At 37.9% G+C, this 24,646-nt stretch overlaps 1 protein-coding gene across 1 annotated transcript in view; it reads right to left on the bottom strand.

The window, feature by feature from the left end:
• The window catches only part of gabbr2 (gamma-aminobutyric acid (GABA) B receptor, 2), a 526,760-nt gene that overhangs the window by 237,554 nt on the left and 264,560 nt on the right, over positions 1 to 24,646 (bottom strand). The window contains 3 exon segments of the mRNA XM_030147570.1: positions 16,392 to 16,634; positions 19,187 to 19,375; positions 19,885 to 19,950. Coding sequence (XP_030003430.1) covers positions 16,392 to 16,634; positions 19,187 to 19,375; positions 19,885 to 19,950 — 498 coding nt within the window.

Below are 24,646 nucleotides of genomic sequence, written 5' to 3'. Positions count from 1 at the left end.
TATTATAGTGATGCACACCGACGTGAGGACGTAACCCGTACACCTCGAGGTCAGACACAAGTTGCTAACTGTACGATTTGCTGCTTTTGTGTTATGAGTTGGGACTCTCAAAACCCTTTATTGACCTTTTCCACAACAAAAGTGTGCTTATGCGACATGTGAAGAATGTCTGAGCTTCCCTGCAAACATTAAACATGCAGTGTCACGGTAAAGAGCTGTTTTCAGTCAATATTTTCAACTCCTCTGACTAGGGCTGAGTATCAAGGCCAATTTCCATTATCGATTCGATTTCGATTCATAAGGTTCTGAATCGATTAATCAAGATTCGATTCAATCCAATATCGATTCGATTCAGTATTAATTGATTGATTCAGATTAATTTGGTGATATCAAAGTACAATTTTGAGTTGTAACCTGATTATTTGACCACTGCAGTCAAGCAACACATCAATACTGGGATCAGTATTGATATTAGAAAGGAAATAAATATGACATTTCAGCAGGAAGGAGCTGAATCTGATCTGAAATAAGAAACATTCCCATGTTTCTACAGTGGCTCAGAACGGACTCCTTTGTCATCTTTATTCTGTTTTATGGCTGGTGGCTTCTACTCACTGGGGGGGGGGTTGCGCTCTGTGATTGTTGGTCGGAGTGGTGGTGGTGGTGGTGGGGGGTAGCGTAGTGTAGCGGTCAGACATTGTCGCTTTACTATTCATCCAAGTTATTATTCCAAGAATGACCGGCTTCTGTAACTCGCCTCGGAGAACCTCTGGGCGGCCATTTCCTTCACACTGCCGGTTCCAGTTTGAGTTGAGGCCGGGAGTATCTCCAGAGGGATTTTCCCCACCCTTCCTCCGCGTCTTTTCCGTACCAAAGCCACCGCGAGCAAGGTGTTCGCAAGATGGAGCTGGCCGTGCTTCCGCATACTCCCGGTCCTGCTCTGAAAAATCGATCTCATCCACTATTAATCAATTACGCAAAATTAAAGTGAGATCAACCTAAGATCGATTAAATCGATTTTTTTACCCAGCCCTACTTCTGACTAGCGAAGGCTTCCCTGACCACTCCAGTGATCTATAACTTCATATCCCACTGCTCTCCTCCTCTGATACCATGGTCTCCACGTTGCCTTTACCTCATCGTTGTGCACCCAATTCTCATGTTACCAGAAGGGCATTCAGTAGAGCACATACCTCCACCAAGACCCCACAAGCTTGTAATTCTATCAAACACCTCCACCATCTCACACTGTTAGAAAAGCTCTGCTGCTTTTAATGGATTTCCTCCAAAAGGTAATGGCTTTGTCCTTGGCCTGAACCCTCTGCTGCGTTCAAGTTCAACAAAAAAACAACAACAAAACAAATCAGCAAACACACCAATAAAGAGACGGGGGCAATCACATTACCTCCTTGGCTGAGGTAACGATTTCACACCATGGTGTAAGTTTGACTTGTCAATGCCAACAAGATCCTTTTGCCATGCGTTGCTTTTTCCTACAATATGCAATTATGCCTGAAGTATAAGTAGGACAGTGCAGTGCACCTCAGTTCAACTCATTAGGTATTACATTCAGATAACAGTGATGTGTAAACAGGGTCAGGCGGTGTGGGTTGAAAATAGGGGATCTTGACTCGGACCCATAATGACTACGTGTATGTACACAGGTTGGTGGAGTAGCTGCACTGTCATGCACTCGCCGTGCATTAGCATTGCGACCATAATTACCCACTGCAGTCGCAAAAGTGGAGCTATCACAAATCTTAGTAAAATGGTCTGTGGTTATTTTAGCAACCGCCCAATTTATTCTCTCAAGTGTATACAATGTTAGCAGAATATGCAAAGTATATCAAACACATACAGAGGCAAAGACTGACATTTGTAATTGGAAGTAAATGTCTGTGCTGCAAAGATTAAATTAACCTCCTTTGACCAAAATTCAAAGAAGCTACTGTAAAGCCTCTTTCCACAAGGTATTATGTGCCTGTGCAGCTTAGACAACCTCACCAGACTGTATTGACCCAGACAGGTGTTCCTCGTCGAGTATTCAAAGGGCATTCAAACCTGTTTCACAAAGAAGGCTGATGGAGCAATTGGTATGTCTAGTCGTGTGTGTGTCTTTGTATAGTTGTGTGAGCAAACAGTATTTCTCTATATTTGGGAGGACATTTTTAACGTTACATAGCGAGACGCGGCTATCTGCGGGTCACTTTGTCTATGAAGGTGAGAATACTGTTAGTGACAGACGTGCCGAGGTCAAATGAGATGTTGTTCTGTGAGCTGCAGGTGTGACATCCTCCGGGTTTTCAAGGTTTGAGGTGGGAACACTTGATGTGGATGTAACTGTGAAGCACCTACCTAAACACACACACACACACACACATGCACATGCACACCTATCTCACCTCTATGCGTCTGTTTGAGATGACCATCAGGCCTCAGGCTGTGCTTCTCGCCATTATCCAGAAAGACAGTGATACCAAGATGATGAAACCGCAGAAAAAGAACAACGGTACAAACCTATACCTGCATACTTGTCATCCTCTAATACAGGGGTGTCAGATTCATTTTAGTTCAGGGGCCACATTCATCCCAATTCCATCTCAAGTGGGCCAAACCATTAAAATAATAGCATAAAAACATGTAAATAATGACAACTCCAAGTTTTTATCTGCGTCTTAGTGCAATAAAAAACATTAAATTTTGAAAATATTTACATTTACAAACTATCCTTTCACAAAAAAGATGCAAATAACCAGAAAAAAATGTCATTTCTTAAAAAAAAAAAGCACAGTTTTAACAATAATATGCCTCAACTTATCACCAGTACATGTCGATTACACACAGTGTTACACAAACTTTTGGTAAGAGGCATAATATTGAAATTTGGAAGTTTGAAATGTGGAACCAAAATAAGAATGTCTACAATATTATGTGTCAACTTATTAACACAACTTACAAATCGGAGCTACAAATCCACAAAACATTTAATAACAGACACAATATTGTTAAAATTGTACTTCATTTTCAGGTTGTTCACATTTTATTGCAAGGGTTAATAGACTATTATTTTACTTTAGATCACATGGGCTAAAACCAGTTCAACACCCTTGACTGTTAATATCTTCAGAGTAATTTTTGCACTCCATAAAATCATGCCACGGGCCAGACTGGAACCTTTGGAGGGCCGGTTTTGGCCCACGGGCCGCATGTTTGACACCTGTGCTCTAATATGTCTCTTTCCACCAGTCCTCCCTGGTGAATTTCAGCGTACATTGTCCTGTGGTTCTCACTGCTATCTGTACTCTCTATGTGCTCTAAGGCTCGTCCACCTAATGTCAGCCCTCTTCTCTGTGGCCGCCGACAGCAGCCAGATCAATACTGCCGAGCCCCAGAGTGATCACTCTTCTACAGTATGAACCATCCAGGCTGTTCAGGCCCTTTGGAACTGCTGTCCCCAGACTCAGAACCAAACAGGGAGAAGCAACTTTTTGGTTTTATGCTCCACACATCTGGAACAAACTACCAGAAAACTGCAAATCTGATGAACCTCTCAGTTCTTTTAAATCAAAGTTAAAGATTCATTTGTTTACAGCTGCCTTTGATAAGAGCAGTGTTTCTCAATCTTGGGGTGAGAAACCCCATGTGGGGTCGCCTGGAATTCAAATAGGGTCACCTGAAATTTCTAGTGATTGATAAAAGTTATATATATATATATATAAAAAAAAAAACAAAAAACAACCTACTAATAAAAAAAAATATATGGTGAATTGAGAGAGACAATCCAAATACATAAAAGACATGACAAACTGTGAAGCTGAAACTGAAGCACTGTGGTTCTGTTTATCTGTCAAATGTTCATTGTGGTCAGTTTCAGATGCTGCAGCTCTTTCATGATTCATAGTTCGAGTTCTTGTTTGTTCAGTATTAATTGTCAGCCTTGTAAATCCAAGCTGGACTGACTGTACATATCCTGACAAAGGAAAATCAAATTCTCACTTTCTGCATTCCATAATAATATACATTATATAGCCTAAATATCACCTAAAATTAACATTTATTTGCAACATAGTATAGCAAACTATTACATGATCAAAAACAAACTAATTTTAGCAAAAACTGTCTCTGTTTTGAATGTCTGGGGTTGCCAGAAATTTGTGATGTGAAAATGGGGTCACGAGCCAAAAAATGTTAGGAACCGCTGGATTACTGTTTTTTTTTTTGTTTGTTTTTTTTCTCAGTTCTAATATGTGTGCTGCAACTCCCTATTTTAACTGTTTGGATTGATTCTGAACCCGCTTTATCCTCACTAGGGTCACGGGGGTCGCTTGGAGCCTATCCAAGCTACTTAGCTACGAAGGCAGGGTACACCCTGGACATGTGTCCAGTTCATCACAGGGCTGAACATACAGAGACAAAGAATCACTGTCACATTCACACCTATGAGCAATTTAGATTAACCCATTAACCTATCAGTGCATGTCTTTGGATGGTAGGAGGAAGCCGGAGTTCCTGGGCTGCTCTTAAGGGGGTGTACACATGAGAAATTCATGGGGCCCAGCATTCCTGGGGGGGGGGCATACAGCAGTGAGGTGGGCCCAGAGAGTTAGAGGAATAGTAAAGCATCTTCAGTTTCACTTTCACTTTGTACCGCTTCAACAATCATGGACCACTACACCCTAACCCTCCGGCTGTGACAGATTGTTTCCAGTGACTTTTACGTAGCAAGGGCCCAGCATGATTATGTTTCAGGGGGCCCAAATTATGTAGTGGCACCCCAGCGTAATTTTAACCAAGACTGTTTTTAGCTTTTGTTTTAACTGTCTCTTATTCCTGTTTGAATTTCTTTCTTTCCACCACTCAAGTTTAAAAAGTGTGTGGTATACCAGGCTTAAAGGTGTTAGCAGGCAGTTCGGGACACTGCCAGGGTTTCACAATTTGTGCAGGGTGAACAATCGGATTGGGCTTCAAGGATTTTCAGACCCGGGACATCATGTTTAACCCGCTGTTCATAGAGAAGCTGTTAACAACCAGTTGAGCTTCTGGGATTCTTGGAGTACCTGGGGGAGCAAGTAGCGAATTGTGTTCTGGACGAGGCAGGTAACCCCAGGGGCGGTGGTTTCCACCAGAGTGGAGCCTCTTTTCTGCACTTTCCTTTTGTTTAATGTTTTGTTCTGCTAATTTCCTATGTAAGTCTAAGTGTTTGTATGCCTTTGTAAAGCACTTTGAATCGCCTTGTGTATGAATGGTGCTTTATAAATACATTTGCCTTGCCTTACTATTGCTGCTGTCTCTGCTAGTGATCTAGAACCAGGACTAGGATCAGCACAGACTGGGAACATTTTGGTCCCGTGAGATATGTGTGTACACAGCAAACACAGCATAAAATCGGAACATCAGTGAAGATATAAGGCACAAGTCAGAGCATGATTTATTTTATGATCAAGCACACATGCACACGCCCTAATTAGACGGAAGATAACTATTATTTGCCAATTTTTTTTAGTCTGAAATAAACCCAGTCAAAGTTACTCACAAGAAAACTGAACAGGTTACATAATAAATGCTTTTGAAAATCAGATTCTAAAATAGCATAAATGATGTATGCAGCGTAAAAGGAAAATTGCCTTCATATGTCTCTGCTTGTCATGCGTAGGTGGAAGTTTCTATGTGCTCTATGTGTTCTGCAAACGCTTTTGATCTCATTTCATGTAATCCCTTAAAAGAACAGCTATAATAGTCCGTGAATCTCAAATCTTTTTCCACACAGATGCATTCTTTTTTTTTTTTTTGCGACGCTGCCATCTTCAAACAACATGATTGTTTACCATACATGTTATATTGTTGACAATAATTTTTTATTCCTCTGAGGACTGTGTGGTACATCAGTATGAAAAGAACAAAGTTGGCTAAATAACGTTGTGCATATTTACTGAAAGAACTTAAAGCCGATAAACCATTGTCATTCTGTATCAGCTGACAACAAAACAAAGTGAAGAACATACAGCAGCCCTTTGGAAATGTTATACAGTAGCCAGGTTCAGCTTGTTTTGCCATTTCAGTTGCTTTAATCTGTGGCAGATGTCGGTTTTTAGTAAATAAGTCTTAAAGCTGGTTGTATAGTAATGACTGGGAATACGACAACTACTGGAGAACGCTGGAGAATTTAGCATAAATTAAATGATTTTAAATACATTTTTTATTCCAGTGAGAACTGAATTTAGCTTATGCTAAATTATATTTCTTTTTTTTAGAAGTTGGTAAAGGACAAAAAAGGAAAAGAAAAAAAATAAATTAGCTATTGGAATATTAAGCAAAAATACAAAATATAGTATATATAGTATATTATTTAATGTTACCTGTCTATCTGTAACTTTAAAGCAAAATGATGTGTGTGTGTGTATTCTAACACAACTAATTAAATGCTAATGTTACCAGGGTACAGAAATGTTAGCTTATGTTAGCTATAGGGGTGTAAGAAAATATCGGTTCTGCAAAATATTGCGATATTTCATTTCATAATACTGTATTGATATTAAAAAGTACTGTATCGATATTTTCAGTACTAATTCAAATGCAGATGTGGAGGTTCATTTTTGTTTTTTTATTTTTGTTTATATTTTATTTATTATTTAACACTTTTTTGGGATTGCACAAAAATAATATTCTGATGTTCTGAACTAATAGAATATGAACATTTGAACAGGATCTTAAACTGTAATGTCTGTAAAACATTTAAATTTTAACACAGGAACATTTTGTGATATAGCATTAGATCATGTTATGATCAAATAAAAATGTGTTTAGTATTTGTGCAGATTTCTGGTGTAATTCAAGGAAATAATCATTAAAAAAAAAAAAAAAGATATATCGTGATATATCGTATTGTGATCCTAGTATTGTGATTTGCATTGTATCGCCAGATTCTTGCCAATACACAGCCCTAGTTAGCTAGCTACTTGCTCTCACCTCAACCTTCGTCATTGACACCTGAACTTTCCCTGTCAGACCTCCACCTGGCATTAAACTAACTCTTATAACTCTGTTTGAGTCATAAGAGTTAAGACCTCTTTTAACTGACTTTGGGACGTCAGTAAAGTAGGACGTCACTGTGAAAAAGGTGACGGGTTTGTGGGCTGCAGCCGTTGCTGTTTACGTTAGCAGCAGGGGTTTGGACACGGAAGTGATTCGTGACGTCACACAAGCCATCCCTATTATAGGCACCTTTTAAAAAAAAATCACTATTGGTCAACTTCTGTTCCATACAAACAATTCCTGGTCAGAATGATCCCCCTCTGTGTCATGTTCAGTCTCTACATATTTGTTTGTGTTTGCTCTGATGCAAATGTCCTACCTGCAGTCATGCGGATGAATATAAAGTAACCAAAATATGTCTGTATGCAGTGTCATTTGAGCACAGCAGAATCCAAAACATTCATATCCCACTGTTCTGCTCCTCTGATGGTTACTACACTGCAAAAACAGGGGTGTCTAAAAACAAGATAAAAACACTGAACCTGAGGTGCTCAAAACAAGTGGAATGTCTGTCCAAGTAGCAAGATAATTTCACCTGTCAACATTATCTTAAATTATTATTGTTGAATTAGCATGTCTACAGATGTATGAACACTTAGAATAAAAAGAAAAATAACTCTTAAAACAACACTTCTAAATCTAAGTTGTTTTTTTGTTTTATCTCAGTAAGAACCAAATAATTTGCGGTGTAGAAGGGCATTCAGTAGAGCACATACCTCCACCAAGACCCCACAAGCTCACAATGTTAGAAAATCTTTACTGCTGAAAGACAAACCAGATGTGTGCCATATGTCACACAACTACAGATCAGTGGGGACAGCCCATCAACGTCTGTATTCTAAGTTCCTTAAGGCTGTTGGACACATGGTTGAACAACCAAATATAATCATTCTAATGTATGGATTCACTCCAAAAATCAAACTCTTACCAAGTGTACTTTTCTCATTTCTTGGCAAAATATCTCATCACACTTAAAATACGACATAATCAACTAAAGAGTACCTTTTCAGTGAGATATAAGAACTTATTTTTAGACAATAGATCTTGAAAATCTTATTTCAAGAAATCTTATCAAGATAATTTTCACTTGTTCCATTGGCAGATTTTTTTTTGCTTGAATTAAGAAAAAAAAAATCTTGAATTAAAGTTGGGGTGCGAGATGTTTTCCTGGAGCATTTTTTACTATATTGCTGAAAATCCCCTACACACTGCGATTACAGCCAATTAATTAAATGCTCTAACAAAAAAAAAAAAAAAAAAAAAAAAAAAAATGTAGTCACCTGTGGAATGGACAGGACTGAAAAAACACCATCCAATCATTATAAGTGCCCAATTGAAATGATTGAATGGTGATATGTCTATCAAACTCAACTGTTATTTGTCCCTCCCCCCTCTGTGCGTACCCCTCTTTGTGCATGAATCGTGCGTTCTCAGAGGTTTGGAGCACTGGTACAGGAAACGAAGCCAGAACCAGAGCTTGGCTATATTAGTTATATTAGGATGGAAAGTTCACCAGCAAACTGTTTTGTCACTAACATAAATCACTAGGAAATGTAACGTTAGTCAGATAGGTCTGAACTGGGGCTGTTCTGTAAGAGAGGGGGTGTTGGAGGAGACTGAATGAGGTATGCATGGATCGGGGCCGCCAGAGCCGGCGAATTGCTGCTGTGCAGCACTCGTGAACCCTTGAGAACAAGCATTGTGTGTGCCAGTACTCTGGAGGCGTGGCTTCAGAGGGATGTCTGAAGAAAGGGGTTTGGACTTTTGAACAGAGTATTTTCAAAATGTAGCTTGCTCAAACTGTTTTTCTAAGATCTCAAACCCCACCTTTAAGCAAAAAAATCTGCCAATTGAACAAGTGAAAATTATCTTGGTAAGATTTCTTGAAATAAGATTTTCAAGATCTATTGTCTAAATATTATCACTGGGCAACAATTGAAGTTCTTAATCACAATTAATCGATTAATCGTGTGGATTTCTGTGATTAATCATGATTAATTGCATAGTTATATGCAGGGGTGGGTGGGTGGGTGGGGCATCAACAGCATGTAGTGCCTTTTAGTGATATTTCAGACTGGAAATACTCCGGTGATAAAAAAAATAATTCCACATTGCAGTGCTGACAAACAACTTTGTCCTTCTCAACCCCACCATCTGAAGACATTTAAAATGAAAATGTCCATAGAAAAGACCGCTACTTTTCTCGATGTTTATGTCCACACCAGTTAATTTCCAGTTGTGAGTGACTGACAGGAGTCTCAAGCCCACCCCAAATACTGTCATTGGTTGAAACACATGATGACACTGATTGTCAAACCAACCCTGACCAACATCCCCCTGTTCCTGTGACCCATGGTTTACCTACGTGTATTCACAGAGCGAGAGCAACCGACTTTCAAAATAATATGCAATATTTAGTTATTCAAAGCAAGCAAAGGGGGCCCTCTAGAGGTCGGAATAAGTTGCACTAACGTATATTTTGTCCTTGTGGTGTTCCTGTAGTCAGTTCAGACATAAGAGGGAACTAACAGACACGTTTCTCTCACTCTGTTTGTATGGCCCGAAAATCGTTTGCCTGTGAGTATTTTATGTTCAGTTGTTGTAAGAATGAATAGTATAAAATATCTCTGATGTGAACCTTTGTTGCTGGATAAAAAAAATGTTGTAAATCTTAAATTAATCTGTAAATGCTAATCGCTAGCATGTCTATGGATTTTCCCATTCAAGTTAGCATCGAGCTAGTGATCTTTTCCCCATTCCTTTAAATGTATCATGCCATGTAAATGTACTAAGGCAATAAACAGAACGGAGACATATTTTGTATGTATGATGCAGTTTTACAGTGAGTCTCAAGTAAAAGATTTGGAGACAAATTTTCGGCATCCGGCTTTTCTTGGGAAACCTGTTGTCTATCTGCCAAGCTAATCGCTACATGCACACAAGCAGGGGCAGAAGAATATGAGTTAGACTAAAACGGCATTAACGTGAGATAAAAAAATTGTCGGCCTTAACACGGTAATAACGCATTAACTTGCCCAGCCCTACTAAATATAAGTTCTTATATCTCCCTTACAAGTTACTCTTTAGGTAATTATGTCTTATTTTAAGTGTGATGAGATATTTACCTCCGCCAAGGAGGTTATGTTTTTGCCAGGGTTTGTTTGTTTGTTTGTTTGTTTGTTTGTTTGTTTGTCTGTCCGTTAGTGTGCAACATAACTCAAAAAGTTATGGACACATTTGGATGAAATTTTCAGGGTTTGTTGGAAATGGGATAAGGAAGAAATGATTAAATTTTGGTGGTGATCGGGGGTGGGGGGGCCCACGGGGGGGGCCACGTTTGTCTGTCCGTTAGTGTGCAACATAACTCAAAAAGTTATGGACACATTTGGATGAAATTTTCAGGGTTTGTTGGAAATGGGATAAGGAAGAAATGATTAAATTTTGGTGGTGATCGGGGGTGAGGGGGCCCACGGGGGGGGCCACTGATCAGCCTTGGCGGAGGTCTGCGCTCTCCGAGTGCTTCTAGTTTGACTTGAAATGAGAAAAATACACTTGGTAAGATTTGGATTTTTGCAGTGTAATACTGTTGGAATAGCCTGGCAGTGCTAGTGGACATATTCAGATCAGTGAGTCTCGAATGAACGAATAGGGCAGACGTCACCGTTAGCCTTTTTAAACAACCTCACAGGGTTTTATCTGTTCTGTGTGTGTGCCTGGAGTAAAATGTGAATGAAATGTTACATAGCCATCAACATTCCTTCACCGCTTCACTTCCCTGAGTCTCCAAGGAGAGGCTCAATATGATCAACAGCCCAGAGTGGGTCTGCACCGAGACAAGTGGGAGTAGAAGGGTGAGGAATGACGACCTGCGCAATTTGCTCCAATGTTGCAACACACATAACCCCCCGAGAGACAACGCTCCCAGAGGACCTCGCAATATTACGATTCAGCAGCCTGTGTTGATCAGCTACCCCCCCCACAAATGCAGTTCTTTGGTTGCCTGTACTGAATTTGTACCCTGATCTTGTTATACGTTTCTCATGTCCCACCTTGACTTTACTCTCTCGCCCTTCCACATTTTCTGAATGTTTATGAGAATATACCGGTCTTTGTTATTCACCGCAGCACTGCAATTTCTCAGTACAACCAATCTCCCTCCTTTTTATCCCCAGCTGTATTTTCAGGTCATTTATTTCTAAACACTGTTATGAATATGATATAATACGTGTAATGTTGTGCTGTACCGTTAGATCGTACATGCCTACTGGCTGTCTAGGCTGTGAGCACTGCAGCATCCTCTAATAATGGAGTGGCCTTTAGAGGGGAACAGGAGATATCCTCTAACAGCTCAATAGGAAGCACGAGTAAGCACACACAGGTGCACACACGCTCAGTTCTTGCTATATTTATGAGGACATTCTTTGACAAAATGCAGTCTTTAGCCCATGGATGTCAAACTCATTTTAGTTCAGGGGCCAAATTTAGCCCAATCTGATCTCAAGTGGGTCGGACCAGTAAAATAATAGCGTAATAACCTGTAAATAATGACAACTGGGTCATTCCATCGCAAATCAACCAGATTTCAGAAAGTGCCCCACATGACCCCCTCAGAAAATTCTGAAAAAATTCACACTTGTTCACCTACCAGATAAACAAACACATTCAAAATTTTAATGTCATATCTGTAATAGTTTAGGAAATACAGCTGTTTGAAAATTTATGTTTGTTTTTTTTAAATTTTGCAATTTTGCATTTGGGCCAACTTTAAGGAACTATATCTCCTTAGGTATTCAAGCCACACTGCTGAAACTTACTGTCTGGGGTGAAATCCCCCTGAAAAGACCAAATTTTGCATCAAAATAATTGTAGGTGCCTTCATGTTTGGTCCATGAGGCCTTGAAATCAGGTGAAAAGGCTAATTCTTCCAAATGTCCTCTCTCTTCAGGCTTGCACTGTGCCAGAATGGATGAATGTAAAGACTTCATTTTTTTTGCATAGATTCTTACGGTCAAGATGCAACAGTATACTGCAAAAAGACTAAATGTCAATGAAAAGTGTTGCTGTGAGGCCATGAATAAAATAGGTCAATTTCAATTCTTCACAAAAATACTCTTTATTTGAGCACCCAAATTACCATGTGGCCAGTTAATGAAAATTTTGAAATTTTTACCATGTCTTCATATATGTTTCAAGATGTTGTGAACAAAATTTTAGCTTTGGGATAGAACTGGTTCTATTTTTAATATTTTTTTTTTACCGCATGATTATATTTTCTTCAAATTGTATACAAACGTAGGTGTAAATGGCATTTTTAACAGTTTAAGGGCATTGATTATTGCTCAAGTTATGATAACACTTGAGATATTTGAACTAGGGTGTGGAACTGCATGATGGTTCAGATAGAATAATTATAGATTTCCCAGAACTGGCTCAGGTTGATGCCTGTAGTAGAGACTTCTGGGAAATTGGATGGAGCTGGTCAGTTGACCCAATTTCACCAGGGTCAATGACATAAATGGAACTAAGATTTCCCAGAATTTTTATGAAGCTGGCCAGTCTAATTTTGGGAATTCTATTCATAATCCTGATCAAACTTATTCATCATGGAGGAAAAATGTGTTGTTGGATTGATCTTAAAGGATAAATGCCACAGAAAGACATTATCAAGACAAGCAGGCTTTCTGAAAATTGGTGATTCTGGTGATTCTCATCCATTCTGGCACAGTGCAAGCCTGAAGAGAGAGGACAATCTGAAGAATTAGCCTTTTTGCCTGATTTCAAGGCCTCATGGACCAAACATGAAGGCACCTACAACTATTTTGATGCGAAATATGGTCTTTTCAGGGGGATTTCACTCCAGACAGTAAGTTTCAGCAGTGGGGCTTGAATACCTAAGGAGATATAGCTCCTCAAAGTTGGTTCGTTTATCTGGTAGGTGAACAAGTGTGAATTTTTTCAGAATTTTCTGAGGGGGTCATGTGGGGACCATTGGTTGAATTGCCATGGAATGACCAAACTCTAATGCCGCGTTTCCACTACGTGGTACCAGCTCAACTCGACTCTGCCTTTTTGCGTTTCCATTACGAGAAAAGACCTGAAATATGGTACCTGGTACTAGTATTTTGTTATCACCTCCGCCGAGGTTCCAGGACTGGGGACCAGATACTAAAACGTGACGTGTAAACACTGCAGACCACTGATTGGTCAGAGAGTTGTCCGGTGCTTCTGTATCTATTGACCCGCTGATTTACAAAAAAATAGATGTGGAAGTTGACAGTAAATGTAGCGATAGGTTAAAAATGATGACAGCTCACAAAACTACACCACAGTCGGTCGAGGAAATTCAGTCTTTGATGGCCGATGTAAAAATTCAGCATGAGCTTGATGACAGAACACGCAACGAGCGAGTTTATCTGCAACTCTCTGAGCAGACGACACGGAAGTAACGCACCGCATCACTATGACGTCCAGGTACTGTAAAGTCGGTAGTATCCTGTAATGGAAACAGTCTCCAGGAATAGTACCTGGTACCCAAGTTGAGTCACGCCGAGTCGAGTCAAGCCGGTTCCATGTAGTGGACACGCGGCATAAGTTTTTCTTTGTTTTAGTGCAGTGGTTCTCAAACTTTTTACAGTGGAGTACCCCCTGAAATATCCATTTTTAGCCCAAGTACCCCCAAGTCTCACTTCAGCATTTTTGATTTAAAAAAATTAGGCAAAATTCATTCCTGTGCCAAAGGTGTCTGTTTGTAATATATAAAAAATAACACATATTTTAAAGTAAATTTTGTGTGCACAATATAAACTGAAAAGTGCCCTCTTTCATGATAAGAAAAATAAATAAATTGGTGATTAATTCATAAATTAACCTTTCATCAACAAAAAATAATTACTTAGCAACTCAAATAAACTCATTTTGAATCATATAAAATAGAAATATTCTTCTAATGTTACCAAAGCTTAAACAAGATGACAATAAAACTATTATATGAACGTATTTATTGTGTTTTATATTTCAGCATTCATTCTCATTATTTATTTTGTATTCGCTACATTATGACTTATTTAATGTATTTTTACCCAACTTTGGGAACCCCTGTTTTAGTGCAGTAAAATACTTAGAATTATGAAAATATTTACATTTACAAAAATGACATGAATAATCTAAAAAAACTGAGATTTCATAAGAAACATAAATGCAATTTTAACAATATTCTGCCCCAACTTATCATTTGTGCATGTGCATTACACACAATATTACACAAACATTTGGTAACAGGCCGAATATCGGTAAAATTGTTCAAACTTTTTTTTTTTTTTTTTTGACATTTCAAGTTGTTCATATTTGTTCAGGATATTCACGTTTTATTGTTAAAGGATAGTTGGTAAATGTAAATATTTTCATAGTGTAATCTTATTTTTTCACATTAAACCACACATTAAATGGTCTGTATGTGGAACCTGAACTAATACAAGTGTGACATCCTTGACTGTTAATATCTTCAGTGGAATTTTTGCATTTCACAAATTCATCCCATGGGCTGGATTGGAACCTTTGGTGGGCTGGTTTTGACACCCCTGCTATAGCCCCTTACCCTCACCAACTTAGGCTACGTTCAGACGGCAGGTCTCAAAGCACAAGTCAGATCTTTTTGTGAAATAGGATTTTTTTGTGTGCTTGCTCATATTAAACATTAAATGCGACTTCTATCAGTTTTGAGGGTGAACTAAATGCGACCCTGAAGTGACCCTCATGTGCAAAAGAGGTCTTGATGTAATACGTGACCATGCAGGCACACACTGTGTTTATGGAAGTAAGTATGTTTTTCCCGACACTTCTCCTTCTGGGACACAAAATTGTGACGTTTGTCGCATTTCAATGACGTAAAAGTCGGATAAATGTGACCTGGCTGCATTGCAAAATATCGGATATGTAACGGATTTAGGACCACATATGAAAGTGGCCTGGGTCAGATTTGAAAAAATCGGATTTGTGCTGTTCAAACTGTCTTTAACAGATCAGATACAGGTCACATATGGGCAAGAAAATCGGATTTGGGCCACATTTGTCTGCAGTCTACAGAACATAACCTAAATGCCTAAACCTTACACTGCAAAAAACTAAATCTTACCAAGTGTATTTTTCTCATTTCTAGTCAAAATATCTCATCACACTTAAAATAAGACATAATCACCTAAAGAGTAACTTTTTAGTGAAATATAAGAACTTATTTTTAAACTCCTATTTCAAGAAATCTTACCAAGGTAATTTTCACTTGTCACATTGGCAGATTTTTGCTTAATTCAAGATTTTTTTTTGCTTAATATCAATCAAAAAACACTGCCAATGGAACAAGTGAAAATGATCTTTTGTCAGCTGTCTTTCTTGTCACCAGCCTAGGGACTACAGATGGAAATTAGCACCGCTGTTACAATCTGGCATATTTACAGCTGCAATTGTTGTAGATGTTCATTAATATGCACTGTCCCTAATGAATAAATAAATAAATAAATCTTGGTAAGATTTCTTGAAATAAGATTTTCCAGATCTATTGTCTAAAAATAAGTTATTATATCTCACTTACAAGTTACTCTTTAGGTGATTATGTCTTATTTTATGTGTGATGAGATATTTGGACTAGAAATGAGAAAAATACACTAGGTAAGATGTAGATTTTTGCAGTGTACATTATCACTACACAATTCTTCCCATAAAACAAAATCCACACCATAAAAACGTCCCTTACATTTATATGGGAATGGCTGAAATGTTTTCACAAGAATAAAAATGTCTTTCCAAAAATAGCTAAATACTAACAGTTATCCATATACCGATACAAAGACATACACGCAGACTTCCTGTGTTCAAGCATAGCCACGAGGATCAATTGTAAACTCAGTGGAGTGAGTCAACAGCAGCAAATGACAACACTTTAGGCTTTATATAGAGACAACGATGGCTAAGTAACCTTCTTTACAAGCAAGCTTCCAGCCTTACAGAGCAGTAATTAATGCTTCAGTGTGTTGTTCTGACATTTGCTCACTCTAAACAAGTAAAAACACTTATAGCTACATGGTTAACCACAGCCACCCCAATACTCCTCTTTATATGTAATAACTCTTTCCATGTTTGCGTCTTCGTATATACACTATGTATGAGTGTCTTTCTCCCTCTTCGAATCTCTCTCATCAATATTAATCAAAGCTTTTTGTAACCATGTACAAAACATGTGACTGTACTATAAGAGTGTCTTGTGCTCCCATTTAGTGTGTCCATTGAGTGTAGACTACTGTATAATACGTGTGTTAAGTAAAAGAAACTTCATTAATCTTACAATCACAATGTGCTCCATAACGTACCGTAACTCCATTAAAGTTGGTCTCATTCATGACATCCAGCACCATCTTTCCAACTTCACGATCGTCCACAGTGAAATTATGGTACGTGTTCTGTCGCTGTTTGATTCGGAGCAGTTCCATTACTCGAGTCAAGGTTTTAGCAATGACCCAGATGCCATCGTATGCAAAGCCGTGAAACTTGCTGGCCTCCACGCCTTTCTGCACAAGCTCCCGGTTGTAGTCCCTCTCATATTCCTTAGGGGTCTAAAAGAGAACGGAAAGATCAAGATGAGAAACCAAGCATCTGCAAAAATTTTCAGATGTGTAGTTTTCAGCAAAAAAGTAATTACTCTTGCATTATTTTGAATACAGTATTATTCTGTTATCCATTATTTTCTATACAATCTGAAAAGCCTCGAAAAAGAGGTTGTTTGCTAATCAATGCCTCTGTGCATGGAAGTACAATGTGAAAACAGACCCTGTGATTGATTTTAGTTCATGTCTTTTGGTGGATAAAAGTCTTCGTGTCTCCATAGATTCTTCTGAGCAGAGTTATACGAACGTTTTCAACAGATACACACAAACACAGTCACGAACTTCAGGTAGCAAATAGGAATCAGTGGCGGCTGGTGAAATGATATTTTTGGTGGGGTGCAGTACACAAATCAGTTTTCGGATGTACTATAACCACATATCACCACAAGGATACGCCAAAACACATACACCATTATTTTAAAACATAATTTATCTCTGTAAAGCCTGAACCATTAAATCATTTACAGAAAATTCCAGTTCTTTGTCACTGGAGCCTTTATTGGTCCTTCTGAACAACCAAACACTTTTTTTTTTTCAAATATCAATTTCCATGTATGAGTTTCAGTTTTGTATCATATTTGATACATTGGGTCTCAATGCTCAAAAATTATTATTCATTCATTCATTTTCTGAACCCGCTTTATCCTCACTAGGGTCACAGGGGTCGCTTGGAGCCTATCCCAGCTACTTACGGGCGAAGGGGGGGTACACCCTGGACATTTTGCCAGTTCATCGCAGGGCTGAACATATAAGTAGCAATTATTATGAATTATTATTTTTGAACAAACAAAAACATAATGTAACACAAACATGTCTAACAAATTGGTAATTCCTTTTCGAAATTGGCAAAGTTCTTCCTCCTTTCTCATTAATGACATTCTTGTAGTGTCACTGGAAAGGCCTCTGGTGAATGAATTCCTCCCCCTGGTGGATTATCTGTGTATTGCATGTATCTAATTGTATACATCAGGTTTTTCAAGAAAATAAATATCACACTGAATATGTAGAGGGCTTCAACACTCATGTATCAAATATGATACGTTTGGCATTATAGGGTTAAGTTAAAGTAGAAGGTAACCTATAGGGTAAATGACAACGTTGTTACCATTCTTGCCAGAATTCAAAAATCAGCCTCGCGCATTGTAGACAATAGTGTTACTTACCGAGCTATCCATACACACACATACACATCAGTAGAATTACCTCTGGACCTATTCGCTGATTCCATTTCTGAAGAGGGTTTTGATTCTTTTCAAGATGTGACGTCTGATTTTTTACAATTTCCCTTCTGTTGTAAATATGTATATATTCTGTATAGTTTTTTTTTTTAAATTATTGTCACTATTATTATTTATTTTATATTATTTGCTTTTGCACTGTGTTGTTGTTTTTTTTGCACTATCCTTAAAGTAGTGTATGGCTTTCATCACAAATTTTTCTTTAAATTTGTAATATCCAAGTGATAGCACACTTCTCACTAATCCATTAGTCTTTCTGTGCTAATGCATCTAAATCAGTTCCCTCACAGTGAACAACTTCGAAGAGTACTCCATCACAAACAGTCTGTTTACATTCCAAACCGAAACTTCACTCGGGCCTTTTTGGGAAATTTTGTCGTAAATTGCATTGTGGGAATGGGAATTCCATGCAGCTGCAGCAGCAACAAACATATGGACACAAGGGGACTCCTATTTTGGGGGGCATTTCGCCTGGGGCCGGAGTTACGTCCTGCATCACTGATGTGTTTGATGCAGGTTCTTGCGTCTTAATCTGGTTATCCCCTAACCCTAATCTGACCCCTAACCTTAACACGCAGAATATAACCCCGCCCCCAGGTGAAAGACGTACAACGAAATGCCCCCCAAAATAGGAGTCCCGGAGACAAGCAATGAACCTGTGTCTACGACTTGGTCAGAAGAAATGGAAGGAATCACTGTTAGTCAGTTGTCTAATCTATTCCTCCAGCTGTTTCTCCATTGTGTTTGTTGCATCCATATAATATCATCAGCCGCTGCCAGGCAGCTGCGCAAACCTCCACTTCCCACAATGCACGTTGCGACAAAATTCCAAAGATGCCCGAGCTACCTACCAGCTGAAATGGTTTGTTTATGATGGATGGCACTTCGAAATTGTTCACTGTGAGGGAAGAGATTCAGGTGAGTAATCATAGAAAGACTTACAGATTTGTGATACTTAGGCTATGACTGGGGTTTTACAGATTTGATGAAAAATTGGTGACAAAAGTTTCGCGCACCTTTAAGTACTGATCTCGGAACTCGGTATTAACAAGTACTCAAATGTAGGTACTCATACTTGTACTCCGTCTGGAAAAAAGTGGTATTGGTGCATCCCTAAATATAACTAAGAGCACAAACTGAGTCAGTGGTGACACCAAGCTCTGTCCTCAAAGAACAAAACCTTCACAAAAAGACACTTCAGATGTTTCAATTACACTGTGACTTCAAAATCTCTTTATCATGTTAACAGTGGGCATCGCTCACCCTGCCAGAGATGCCCTTGATCTGCCGAGCACTGAGCGGCTCAAAGTCCACACTGATGTAACCCTCCATGGCAGCCAGCAGCTTCTTGGTGGTGCAGTTTGTTGTGTTGGCCTGCTCCCACCAGTTACCCTGGTACCATCCGGGTATAATCCACTGGTATTTACTCCCGAACATGTTCAGGTTATACGCCTAAGACGGACAGAAAAAAAAAATGGGTGAGATAATGCAACCGTGGGTACAGTGTGATGGATGCAGGTCACTATAACCTTGCTGACTGCATTCCATCTGATGTTTATCAGTATGTGTCTGGTTTATACAGGGTGTATCCAAAAAAAACTAGATATTTTGAAAAATTGCCCCTAGTTCTGCATTTGATAATTTTTGGAATTTACTTTTATGGACGTTGGTAGGTAGGGGATTGGTGGATATCTGTCCAAATTTACAGACCCAGGTTTTCATGCATGAGTGAGCAGGGGCAAATTGCACAATCCAAGATAAAACTGGTTTCTGCAAAGTAGCGGTGGGATTTAAATCCAATCAAACGTCATGGGAGGGGACAATGGGCATCCATCCAAGAAAATTCCAAAAATTATCAAATGCAGAACTGGGGGTAATTTTTCAAAATGTATTGTTTTTTTAAATACACCCTATAGTGAAGGACTAACACATTGGTAAAAGTATACAGAATGAGGACTTACACAGCAGAAGACTTTGGAGGCCAAGTTCTCATCAAACTGGCCAATTATGATCCTCACATCGTTGTCCTTGGGAGAGAAAAAGAACATGTCAACATTTAGAATAAATTGCTATCATGGGAAAACTTCTCTTTCAGCAAAATGCACACATATTGATAAGAATAAGGTTGTGTGTAGCATGAAACGTGTGTGACAGCAAACTGTGCCTTTAATTCATAAGAAATCTATTGTTTGTGTCAGTGTCACCTTGCCAACGTCATTACACTGTTTTTATTGTGTACTTTCAATGTGCTACAGCAGGGGTGTCAAAAATGCGGCCATGGGCCAAAACTGGCCAAAGATTCCAAATTTGGAATGATGATTGTGGAAAGTGCAAAAATTACACTGAAGATATTAGCAATCAAGTCAGCCCATAAGATCCGAAGTAAATAATAGCATAATAACCTATAAATTATGACTACAAAATTTCTTCTTGGTTTAATTTGAAAAAATATGACATTATGCCTATGAATAATGGTAACCCCAATTTTTTTTGTGCCCCCCCAGTAAATTATGAAAATATTTACATTAACAAACTATCATTTAACAATAAAATCAGAATCAGCTTTATTGGCCAAGTATGTGAACACATACAAGGAATTTGGCTTCAGTTTTACATCGCTCACAACATACAATTTCAACATGAAACCAGAACAACATGTGGACCTAGACATAATATAGACAAACACTGGACTAGAGACAAGGACAACAATGGGTTGAGATTTACAGTGGATTTATAATGTAATATGTACAGAGTGTAAATTGGAATTTTTATACAGTGAGTGGATGCAGTCTGTTAAAAATATATGTTTATGAATATATTATTTACAGTGGGTTTTATATTGTAATATGTACAGAAAGTGTAAATTTGAGTTGTTATACCATGAGTGGATATGTACAGGGATACAATCTGTAAAAATATATGTATATATTATTGTAGTGCAAATACAATTAGAGTATTTTACATACTGCAAATTAGTCAGTTTTATACAGAGTGCAAAATATACACTACAAACAAAAAGTTAAGGATATTTTTAATTTTTGGGCTTTTTTTTTTTTTTTTTCAGTTGGGATTCTTGCACAGCACATCTTACTTTTTTTAGTGTGTGAATTAAATTGAAACACTTTTTTTTAATGACCAGACATTGTTATATTTACAAATGGCAAAAATGACAAAAAAAAAGAAATTAAATATCCTTAACTTTTTGTTTGTAGCGTAAGTTTGTGAAAATGTGAATAACATGAACAGATATGAACCTGAAATGTCTAAAGAAAATTAAATCCAGTTTTATCACTAGAAACACTCGGCGAGCGCAGACCTCCGCCAAGACAGATCAGTGGCCCCCCCACCCCCTCCACCCCCGATCACCACCAAAATGTAATCATTTGTTCCTTGTGCCAGTATCAACATTTCCTTAAATTTTCATCCAAATCCATCCATAACTTTTTGAGTTATCTTGCACACAGACAGACAGACAGACAAACCAACGCCAACAAAAACATACCCTCCTTGGCAGAAGTAAATATAGAATTTGTTAAAATTGCACTTATTTTTCTTAAGAAATTTCAGTTTTTTGAGGTTTTTTCCACATCTTTTTTGTTTGGATGGTTTACAAATATACATATTTTCACAAATATTTTTCTTTTTGTACTAAATAAACTTGGAGTTGTCATTATTTATAGGCTATTATGTTATTATTTTATTGATCCAGTCCACTTGAGATCCAATTGGGCTGAATGTGGCCCCTGAAAGAATATAAATTTGACAGCCCTGTGCCACAGGAAGAGTTTCCACCTGCAGTTCTCTTTGACCATCATTCCACCACATCATATCTCAAGAATGAAACATGGAGTAGGGTCAGCCTCTTTGGATGTCATTTTTTTTATGGTCTCATGAGGTTCATTAATAGCTGCAGAGCATGTGGCATCTGAGTGACTGAGCGGCTGAGGCTAGATCAAATTGCGAGTAGTCGATCCATAACAACAGAGACATTAGTGTCAGCGGGGACAATTGCCGTCTTTTTCTATCCAGGCTGGAGAGAACGCATTTACATGGAGATTCAGCGCACATGGCCTGGTGATTGACTCGGTAAATAATTCAGACTGCCCAGGTGGAAGTGCAGCATGTTTCATCGTGGGGGAAAAAAAAGATCAGGCTCCGGGGCGGACAGTCTGTCATTTACTGCACACACACATAAACACTAAAGAAAGAACAAATGGGACACAAGGAGATGATTCAACACTTACAACAAAAAGAAACAACAGATCTGGTTCCAATTAAACCAAAAATTTGTAATATCCAAGACCTGATGTTTGAGCTACAAACTTGGAGGTGATTTTGTTCAATAAATGTCACATGGCAGAAAAAGTCTGTAATGAGGCCTTTATTTTTCACAAATCCAGTACATTCATTTCAACTTGTTTATAATATACTTCTATATTTGAGCAAAGTTTAATATAATACAATACATCATATATGTTTTATTGCCATTGTCTGTTAAAAACAATGAAATACAGTTTAGCAGCTCTCTGGTTTAGCAGTAAAAACAAGCAAAGCACACACTCTACTTCTGTATATACAATAAATATAAACATATAAAAGATCTGTAGATAAAATAAAAACTTAGAAGGAGAATTCCTGTAGTTGAGTTTCAGCCCTATATGAACTAGAACAGTGGTTCTCAAACTTTTTACAGTGGAGTACCCCCTGAAATATACTTTTTTAGTCAAGTACTCCCCAACTCTTGCTTCATCATTTTTGATTGAAAAAAAAAAAAAAAAAGGCAAAATTGGTTTCTGTCCCAAAAGTGTCTGTTTATATTTTCAAAAATGTGTAAACAAACAACATATAATATATAGAAAATTTAAAAAATAATAATAAAATAAAGTGAATTTTGTGTGCAAATTGTAAACTGAAAAGTGCCCTCTTTCACTGGTAAGAAAAATAAATCAACTGGTCATTAATTAATAAATTAACCTTTCATCAACAAAAAATAATTACTTAACTACTCAAATAAACTCATTTTGAATCATATAAAATAGAAATGTTCTTAAAATGTTACCAAAGCTTAAACAAGATGATTGACAATAAAACTATTGTATGAATGTATTCATTGTGTTTTATATTTCAGCATTAATTCTCATTATTTATTTTGTATTCGGTACATGATGACTTATTTAATGTATTTTTACCCCCTGGGCTTCTTCCAAGTACAGGGGGTATGTGTACCCCACTTTGGGAGCCCCTGCACTAGACGATATTTCTTGTCAAATGAATTGTATTCCATGTACACTGCTACGTCTTCTGTGATAACCCTAAGCAGGAGTAAAAGCACCACTGACTGTAGTTTAATGCAGTATTTTTCTCATGGCGGTGTCACTGACACTACATCAGACATTATTGTAAAATCCATTTCTAAATAGTCCCATTGTCTCTTTTACTGTTCAGCTGGGAAACAGAAAACACTTAAAATGATAAACATAAAATCTAACGGTTATTCAGCCAGACCTTTGTGAAATGTCATTGTCAATGCAGAAGCCAGTGAAAAACGTTTCATTGTCAGAGCAGCTTGATCTGCAAATAACAATAAAACTTAAATTGGCACAATGACAAACACACCGGCTCTAGTTTTCCCCAGATAATGAGAAAACATAATGAATACAGTTCACAAAGTCCTCCCTTCAGGCGATCTGTACCATATGTCATACAAGCACAGATCAGTGGGAACAGCCCATCAACGTCTGGATTCCAGTTCCTTAAGGCTATTGGACACATGGTTGAACAACCAAATATAGTCATTCTTATGTATGGATTAGAGATGTACTGTAGATGCATACCAAGGTTATTATCGTTAACGAAAACAAACAAAATGACGAAAACTAAAATTGAAAAAACATTTTCGTTAACTGAAATAAATACAAACTCGAATTAAAAGAAAAAAAAAATAACTAACTGAAACTGTATTGTGTGCTTATAAAACATCTAAAAATTATGGATAAAATTCCCTTCGTTTTCATCTTTGTCCATGTTGATATAGGATAGAAAATGTGAAAATTTCGTTTAAGAATTTCGCCAACGGTGAAAGTATGTAAAGTTTCAGTTTCATTTTCTCGTAAGTGACATTGCATACGGATCATATCCCCAACTACATTACCCCTCCCCCAGTCTGCGATTAGGAATTTATTCATCGTACTGTACATATGTTTGTGCCTCTGCTCTCTCAATTGCTGTACTTCTTCTCACTCCTTTTCGAATATGTATTATATGTCTTATGTTTAAGTGTTTTGTTTACTTGTTACCTCTGCCAGGAGGTACTGTGGTCACTTTGCTTTGTGTATTTGTTTGTTTGCGTGTTAGTTTGTTAGCAACTTTACGGGAATACTATTAGAACCATCTTTACCAAATTGTACCCACAGATAGGCCTGGGCCCTGGGACCAACCCATTAGATTTTGGGCCAAGTAGGCCAAAGTTCAAGGTCACAGCAAGGTCACAAAATCTACAATTTTCCTATCTCTCATCATTGAGCAATTTTTGAAAATTCATAAAAAATTCAAAACAACTCCGATTAGCCTCCAATTTGATCCACATGTAGCTTATAAAAATATCTTGTATCAGGCACCAAATTGTCCACATCCACTGTGGAATGTGGCCTCTGTGGACATTTCCATTTAACATTGAAAATCCCATTTTTCATTCGAACTTAACAAATTGGAATTTAATATAAT

Source organism: Sphaeramia orbicularis, chromosome 11 (assembly GCF_902148855.1).
Source record: "Sphaeramia orbicularis chromosome 11, fSphaOr1.1, whole genome shotgun sequence".
NCBI classification, from domain to species: Eukaryota; Metazoa; Chordata; class Actinopteri; order Kurtiformes; family Apogonidae; genus Sphaeramia; species Sphaeramia orbicularis.
Note: the sequence above shows the minus strand (reverse complement) of the source record. Positions and strands in the feature narration are given on the sequence as shown.